The sequence below is a fragment of the Bison bison genome, unplaced genomic scaffold (assembly GCF_000754665.1).
Source record: "Bison bison bison isolate TAMUID 2011002044 unplaced genomic scaffold, Bison_UMD1.0 scf7180017859304, whole genome shotgun sequence".
Classification (NCBI taxonomy): domain Eukaryota; kingdom Metazoa; phylum Chordata; class Mammalia; order Artiodactyla; family Bovidae; genus Bison; species Bison bison.
Window position 1 is genome coordinate 1,466,376 of NW_011489876.1, and position 9,048 is coordinate 1,475,423.

The following is a 9,048-nucleotide window of genomic DNA, read 5'->3' on the forward strand; positions in this document are numbered from 1 at the left end:
AAGGAGGCAAGAATATACAATGGATTAAAGACAATCTCTTTAACAAGTGGTGCTGGGAAATCTGGTCAACCACTTGTAAAAGAATGAAACTGGACCACTTTCTAACACCATACACAAAAATAAACTCAAAATGGATTAAAGATCTAAACGTAAGACCAGAAACTATAAAACTCCTAGAGGAGAACATAGGCAAAACACTCTCCGACATACATCACAGCAGGATCCTCTATGACCCACCTCCCAGAATATTGGAAATAAAAGCAAAAATAAACAAATGGGACCTAATTAACCTTAAAAGCTTCTGCACATCAAAGGAAACTATTAGCAAGGTGAAAAGACAGCCTTCAGAATGGGAGAAAATAATAGCAAATGAAGCAACCGACAAACAACTAATCTCAAAAATATACAAGCAACTCCTACAGCTCAACTCCAGAAAAAAAAAAAAAAGAAAATAATTACTATGCAAATCCAAAATGTGAATAGAGCTCCTCATAATGGGATGTTAGGAGAATCTTGGCACAGGAAGTTCTGACATGGGCCTTAGGGAATGGATAGTATTTGGGTAATGAAGAGGGGAGGGCATTAGAGGCAGGTAGAACCACATGAAGAAAGCGTGTGTAGAAGATGGGCAGTGCAGGGCAAGTGAAATCCAGGGTGTGGGGGCCATGTAGTCACAGACCCAGGAGTTTGAATTTTGTCATGTAGGGTAGCAGAAAGAGCGGATCCAGCCTATAACTCTAAATATCATCATCATCTAATGAGCTCAAAATATCTTTTATCTTATACTGGGCTCCAAATTTGTGTAGCCAACTATTTACTTTACATCTTCATTTGGAGCTTTTATAGGCATTTCCAATAGCACAGCTAAAAGAAAGCCATTGATTGTCCCATACTCCCTGTTGTCTTTTCTGTTCCTTTCCAGTGTTGTTGTTGTTGTTGTTGTTTTAACTCTTCCTTAATGGCACCACCATGCATAACTAAAAACCTAGAAGTTATTTTTAACTACTCTCTTTCATACCCCACATGCAGTTTATCAGCACATGTTCTCTGCTCTCCAGTCAAAATGTATGCTGAGGAAATTCCTGGTGATCCAGTGGCTAGGAGTTGGTGCTTTCATTGCTGGGCCCAGGTTCAGTCCCTGGTCGGAGAACTAAAATATGACAAGCTGTATGGTGCAGCCCACATCCCACCCCCCTAAAAAATAGTATCCTGAGTTCTGACTATGTCTTACTTTGTCTGTTGCTCCCACCTGGTCTAAGTCACTGTTCTCATTCACCTGGATAAGCTCTGTGCTCTCCTGTTGTCTCCCTGCTGCCACTCACTCTTTTTTTTACTTTATTTTTATTTTTTATTGGAGTATAATTGCTTTACAATGTTGTATTGGTTTCTACCATATGACATTGTGAATTAGCTATCAGTGTGTGTGTGTACCCTCCCTCTTGTGCCTCCCTCCCACCCCTTTAGGTCATCACAGAGCACCTAGCTGTGCTCCCTGTGCGATACAGCATCTTCCCACTGGCTATCTGTTTGCATACGATGAGGTGTATGTTTCAGTGCTACTCTTTCAACCCGTCCCACCCTCTCCTTCCCCTATTGTGTCCACAATTCCCACAGACACATCTGTGTCTATTCCTGCCCTGCAGATAGGTTCATCAATACCATTTTTCTAGAGTCCATATATATGCATTAATGTATGAATATTTATTTTTCTCTTTCTTGCATTTCACTCTGTATAACAGTCTCTAGGTTCATCCACCTCAGATCAACTGACTCAAGTTTCTTCCTTTTTATGGCTGAGCAATATTCCATTGTATATGTGTACTGCAACTTCTTTATCCATTCATCTGTTGGTGGACATCTATGTTGCATCCGTGTCCTGGCTGTTATAAATAGTGCTGCAGTGAACATTGAGGTACAGGAGTATTTCTGAATTACAGTTTTCTTATGGTATATGCCCAGTAGTGGGATTGCTGGGTCAAGTTGTTTCGTCGCTCAGTTGTGTCCAACTGTGACCCCATGAACTGCAGCACACTAGGCTTCCTGTCCTTCTCTGTCTCTTGGAGTTTGCTCAGACTCATGTCCATTGAGTCAGTGATGCCATCCAACCATCTCGTCCTCTGTCACCCCCTTTTCCTCCTGCCCTCAGTCTCTCCCAGCATCAGGGTCTTTTCCAGTGAGTTGGCTCTTCACATCAAGTGGCCAAAGTATTGGAGCTTCAGCATCAGTTCTTCCAGGGTTGAATATGCAGGGTTGATTTTCTTTAGGATTGACTGGTTTGATCTCCTTGCTATTCAAGGGACTACAGAGTCTTCTCCAGCTGGGTCATATGGTAGTTTTATTCCTAGTTTTTAAAGGAATCTCCATACTGTTCTCCATAGTGGCTGTATCAATTTACATTCCCACCAACAATGCAAGAGTGTTCCCTTTTCTCCACACCCTCTCCAGCATTTATTGTTTGTAGATTTTTTGATGATGGTCATTCTGACTGGTATGAGATGATACCTTTTTGTGGTTTTGATTTGCATTTGTCTAATGGCAAGCAATGTTGAGCATCTTTTTGTGTGTGTGTTGGCCATCTGTATGTCTTCTTTGGAGAAATGTCTGTTGAGGTCTTCTGCCCATTTTTTGATTGGGTTGTTTGTGTTTCTGATATTGAGCTGCAAGAGCTGCTTAAATTTTGGGGACTAATCCTCTGTCTGTTGCTTCATTTGCAGTTATTTTTTCTCCCAACCTGAGGGTTGTCTTCTCATCTTGTCCACTCACTCCTGCTTTCATCCTGTCCATTCTCTACACAGCAGCAAATTATATCACCTCGGCTTCCAGTGTCTTCCCACTGCAATTAGAGTAAGATTCAAATCGCTTACAAAACTTAGAAGATCCTGCATGATTAGGCCTTTTATTAGGGTAGGCCACGCTTGGGCATGGTGTTCATAACAGATATACCCCAAACTGCAAGCTCAACACATTTGCACAGATAAACCCCCCAAATGCATACTGTTTCCAACACAAAGAAATTTATTTCACACTCACACAGCAGTCCGAGGCAGTATCCCTGGCCGGTGATTAGCTTTCTGCTACTTCCTGTGGCTGAGTTATTATTTGTACCTTGCTGACAGATGGGAAAACACCCACGTTTTATGAGCTTTGGCCTTGAAATGGCACCCTCGTTTTGGCTCTTACTTCACTGGACAGAATTCAGTCACCAGACCTCTCCTCACTTCAGGGGAGGTGAGGAGATGCACATGATTCACATCCCAGGAAGAAGAGAAAACAGAAGTTTTGTAAAGAGCTGGCAGTCATTACTTACCCTCTCTCTCTCTCACCTGTCCCCTGCCATTCTTTTCCTCATTCACTGTGTTCCATATACACTGGCCACAGTTATTTTGATTTTTTGAGCCTTTGTATTTGCTATTCCTTTTGATTGGAATCCTTTTCCCCACTCTAAATCTATGTATTATTGTTGTTCAGTCACTCAGTCGTGTCTTACTCTGCAACCCCTGGACTGCAGCATGCTGGGCCTCCCTGTCCTTCACTATTTCCCAAAGTTTGCTCAGACTCATGTCCACTGAGTAAGTGATGCCATCCAACCATCTCATCCTCTGTTGCCCCCTTCTCCTCATGCCCACAATTTTTCCCAGCTTTAGGGTCTTTTCCAATGAGTTGGCTCTTTGCATCAGATGACCAAAGTATTGGAGCTTCTTTGTATGGCTACCTCTTTCTGATCATTCAGATCTTAGGTTAAAGGAGACCTGAGATGCGCCATCTCACACCTACTTAAAGTAGATACCACATTCCCCTAAACAATCCCTGTTCCATTATTCAGATTTATTTTTCTCTGAATATGTATCACTCTCTGAATATCTTGTCTGGGTCTTTGTTTATGTATATGTTGATTGTCGACCTTCCCCTTCTAGATTGTAAACTTCTTAAACTCTAAACTCCTTTGTCTTGTTTACCACTATACCTTCAACACTGAAAGCAGTAGAACACAATACGTGTTCAGTTAATATTTGTTAGACTGATTGGCTGTGTCTAGAATGTTGCCTTTCCTTCCCATCTTGGCTGGTTCTTACTCAGTCTTCATGTCTTGGCTCAGATTATAACTCTGCAGAGACTCCTTTCTTAAAAGCTGCAACCCTCCCCCTTCCATGTAATTTAATATATTCCTGTTTACAGTAACATCTCTGTCTTGGTTTGCCTGTCTATTGCGTATTATCGTGGGAAGGATTTATACTCTTCCTGCATTATCCTGAAGGGCAGGCACTACATTAGGTTCCTCCCCAGCACCTGCACATTGTGTGCTCTTGAGTTTTTGTTGAGTTACTGGATGTTTGAGAGCCCTGAACACTCCACCTGTTGGCAAGGAAGCATGACTCAGTCCCTGTTTCTTTCCTTTGAAGGGGCATCAGGTGCTCCACTTCAGTCCACTCATGTGAAATAATGCTGCTGGCATCAGGATGACTCACTCCAAGAAGCTGTTTTGTAAATAGCTTCTACATTAGTCATGCCATTGGGTCCTGGAAGTCTTGAAGTAGCTCCTTGCACAGGATGAAAACCCCATAAATATTTGTTGATTGAATTTGACTCGGCAGTGGTTTATATTAAACCCAGTATTGTATTATGTATATAAATATAATCTTATGTGCTTTCATGATCTTTATTAGGCTCTCAGCTGTCATTTCTTATTATAACACATCCATCAATAGAAGACCTGTGTGTTCTCACCTCATAGTCTAGTTTGTCTGAAGTGTACTTGTTAAGACTTGGGAATGAAAGAGCAGTCTAGGAGCTGAGAGGAAGCAAGCCCTGGCTTCAGGAGCTTTTTTTCAATAGCTGTTTTACATTCTGGGGGTGCTTTTTCTCCTCTGGCGTTTGAATATGTGCTCTAGAGGGATATGCTTACTTTTTTACAAGTAGTGAGATACTGTTTCTCTTGCAGCATTCTGTCAAAGGAAAAAGATAATATATCCTTTGATAGAACAGAATCAATTTACATTATGCCAGGGGCAGTATAATGTGCCTTTTTTTTTTTAAGTCTTTAAGTTTCTGTGTTTATCTTTTCTGCAGTTACTAGCATACAAGGTAGCATACAATGTAAGTTGGAAGTTGTCTATTTTTCTATTGAATGATTAAATATTATGGTAATGATGTTTTCCTAATTCTACAACTATTGAGGTATACTGATTTACATTCATTTTCTGGGTTTTCCTGGGGCCTTAGTTTATACACATCTACTCAGCTGTTAGAGAAGAAAAAAGCTTGAGTTTATGAAAATCAAAGGGTTATGTTTAACCTTTTCATTTTTAACATACTCTTGAGCCCCTTCTGTGTTCTAGGGACTGTGACGTCTTTGCTGGAATGATACCTGTGTTTGTTATTAAATCTATATTTGGTTCTGGTATGAATGTGTAGGCCACTGCAGAATAAAATTTTGTTTTTAACAAATTTTTCTGAGGTGTGTGTTTCTGGGCAATTTAACTGTATTTTAATGTTTTCATTGATTTCTACAATATAGCATCCTCATTTTTATTTAAACTTAAAATACAATTGTTAGATATTTTGTAATAGTGCCTACTGTATTGAGGGTCTTTAGAAAATCTTGAACAATCTCTTTTTTTTTTTTTTAAAGAAACAAAGCTTTCATTTTGGCCATTTGAGAAAGATACCTAAAAAATGTTTTACTTTGCTTGTCCTTATTAAACAATACATATTGACTATAATTTAAGATTCTTCTGGTTATTAGTAGTCATTATTATCAATATCAGTTATTGTAAACTGAAGCTGTCAGGTCTCTGAAGTTCTTTTAACATCTCTCTCTCTTTGTGTAGAAGACTCCACACCGTCCTTTTCAAGTACTTCTGTCTACTTTCCAGAGTTTTCCTCTCTTCTTGTCCCTGTTAGATTGCAGCATGTCATCTCGTGTTAATGAGTTAGCCTCTAAAGCCCTTTTCTCTGAACTGACTGCTTCTGGTCTACTGTAGCTTAAAAATAACTCAGCCTATTTTAATTTTGCCCATGATAAGAGGAAAGGATTCTGAGTGAGGGCCTGAGTTACGGTCATGACATTTATACTCAGATGTCAAATAGGACTTCAGACTTAGTACGTCCAAAATTAAACTTCAGCCTCTCCCCACCCTACTTCTGCATAGTTGCTCTCATCTCAGTTGGTGCCACTGTCAGCCCGCCATTGCTTACCATCAACCTGAAAGTTACCCTGGACTTAGGCTTCCTGTCACCCCTTTATCCAATCTGTTAGGAAGTCTCCTGTCTCCTTTCAGAATATACCGTGAATCCTATCATTTTTCACCACTTCTGTCTGGTCCAAGCCACCATTACCTCTCACCTGGAACCCCACAAGAAGCTCCCTACTGATAGTGTTTCCACTTTTGCCTCTGTTACCATCTCTTCTCATCACAGCTTCCAGAGTGGTCCTTGTAGAGCATAAAATGTCACAGCCCAATACCCTCCAGAGAGGTTCCCTTTTTCACTCAAAAGCCAAATGATCTGCAGGATGCCTTATGAATGCATCCTGCTTCCCCCGTGTTCTAGCTTCCTCACCTCCTACTTTCCCCTCTTGCTCACTCACTTCCCACCACACTGGCCTCCTGGTTCTTCCTCCGACACGCCAGGCACACCCTCATAAGAGACCCTTCACACTGGCTGGTCCTTGAGTCCTGCTTCTCTCGAGATGTCTATCTGGCCTACCAACCCTGACCCAAAGCCTCCTTCAGATCTTACCCTGCTATTTTTTCCTACATTTCTTATTTGACACATTATAACTTACTTATGTGTATTTAATGTTTCTCCCATTAGAATGTAAGCTCCATGAAGGAAAGAATTTTTAAACCTTTTTGTTTAATGATGTATCCTTGGTGTCTAAAATAGTACCTGACACGTTGTGAGTGGTTAATCAGAAATATTTGCTGAATGAATGAATTAACTGTAATCTGTAGACTCTATGAATTTGTTCATTACTGATTGGGAGCCTTTTACTCTGACTTATTATTCTTATCCTGGATATTTAAGTATGCTTGTAAATGGCATGAAATATATGAGGAGATACTGTATCTACATAATAGATATGATAACAAGTTCAATATTAGCTTTCTGGTAATTTTTTAAAGAATTCTTTGCAGTTCCTTTAATTCTTTAATATTTTTAAATGTAGAATCTATAGCTTTAAATAACCTATTTTTTATTGAGAGTTGAAATTTTAATATAAGCATATTTGTCAGTATTTTGTTAAATAGCAAAATATTCCTAATTTGACTTATTTTTGTAAATTACTTGTAGACACACTCTGTGCGGTTCTAGAAAGAGACACTCTAAGTATTAGAGAATGTCGACTTTTTGGAGCTGTTGTACGATGGGCAGAAGCAGAATGTCAAAGACAACAATTGCCTATGACCTTTGGAAACAAGCAGAAAGTTCTGGGGAAAGCACTGGCCTTGATCCGCTTCCCATTGATGACCATTGAGGAGTTTGCGGCAGGTAAGGCTGTAACTTGTCCAAAATCTACTTGAAACTATTGCAATGGGCAGTCAGTCTCCCTCTGCGAGAGAGAAAAAGAAGCTATTCATGTATATACATTTGTGTGTGTAATGTCCTCCAGTTCTCCTGATAGCCCTTGAAGATATATTGTAGGTTATATATCTTTTAAAAATATTATGAATACATAGAAGTTATACGGTATCTTATAGGTTTAAGAATGGAACCTGGGAGGGGTTAAGCACCTTACCCAGAGTTACAGTGACAGATCTTTCTGACCCTTAGGGTTGATGCTTCTTAGTTCTATGACCAGTTCTTATTTCCCATATCAACACTGAGTATATTCTGCTTCTAAGTCATGGCCAGATTGATTTAAAAGAAAAAAATCTCATAATTGTTTACAGTTATACTTCTTTATGTTTATTGGCCATTTGCATTTTTTTCTTAACATTCATGACTTTTATTCTGTTGAGGTATTCAAATTTTTCTTATTATGTTCCAGTATTCTCCCAAGTTGTTGTTGCTAGTTGGAATCATTTTTTTCTTTCTGTAAATTGTTTATACCATCTACCTAGTAAAGTGGATAAATACTGTGAACACACCTATGTAACCACACATACCACTTTATAGTACATTATCATATCCCTCCAGTCTCCTTCATGCATGTCTCTCCTAGTCTTTCATCTCCATCCCAAAGGTAACTACTTTCTGGCTTCTATAAATGAGTTTTGTCTGTTTTTAAACTTATTATAAAGGAAGCCATGCATTCAGCATGTGTTCTTTTGTGTGTGGCTTCTTTCTCTTGACATTATGTCTGTTAGATTCATCTACGTGGCTGTGTGTGGCACAACCACACACTTTTTCATTGCTGCATAGTCTGTATGGATGAACCATGATTTATTTATCCACTTTACTGTTGGACGTTTGTGTTGTTTCTATATGGGACCATTGAGAACATTCTTATACCTGTGGCTTGGTGTCTATATGTGAACATTTCTATGAGTGGGAGCAGTATAATTGCAGAGTTGCAGAGTGTACATATGTTAGCATTGGTAGATCCTACCAAACAGTGGCCCAAAGTAGTTGTGACAGTTCACAGCCAAATACCAAACTTAGTCAAGTGTTCATTCCAGTTGCCTCAGATCCTCTCCATTCAGTTCAGTCACTCAGTCGTGTCCAACTCTTTGCGACCCCATGAATCACAGCACGCCAGGCCTCCCTGTCTATCACCAACTCCCAGAGTTCACCCAAACTCATGTGCATCAAGTCGGTGATGCCATCCAGCCATCTCATCCTCTGTTGTCCCCTTCTCCTCCTGCCCCCAGTCCCTCCCAGCATCAGGGTGTTTTCCAATGAGTCAACTCTTCCCATGAGGTGGCCAAAGTATTGGAGTTTTAGCCTCAGTATCAGTCCTTCCAATGAACACCAAGGACTGATCTTCTTTAGGATGGACTAGTTGGATCTCCTTGCAGTCCAAGGGACTCTCAAGAGTCTTCTCCAGCACCACAGTTCAAAAGCATCAATTCTTTGGCGCTCAGCTTTCTTCACAGTCCAATTCTC

General features: G+C 40.1%; 1 protein-coding gene across 1 annotated transcript in view; it reads left to right on the top strand.

The window, feature by feature from the left end:
* BTBD1 (BTB (POZ) domain containing 1) overlaps positions 1-9,048 on the top strand; it is a gene marked incomplete at its 5' end in the record, with an annotated part of 52,754 nt that overhangs the window by 21,505 nt on the left and 22,201 nt on the right. The window contains one exon of the mRNA XM_010831021.1: positions 7,294-7,491. Within this exon, the coding sequence (XP_010829323.1) occupies positions 7,294-7,491 (198 nt within the window). The remainder of the gene's footprint in view (positions 1-7,293; positions 7,492-9,048) is intronic.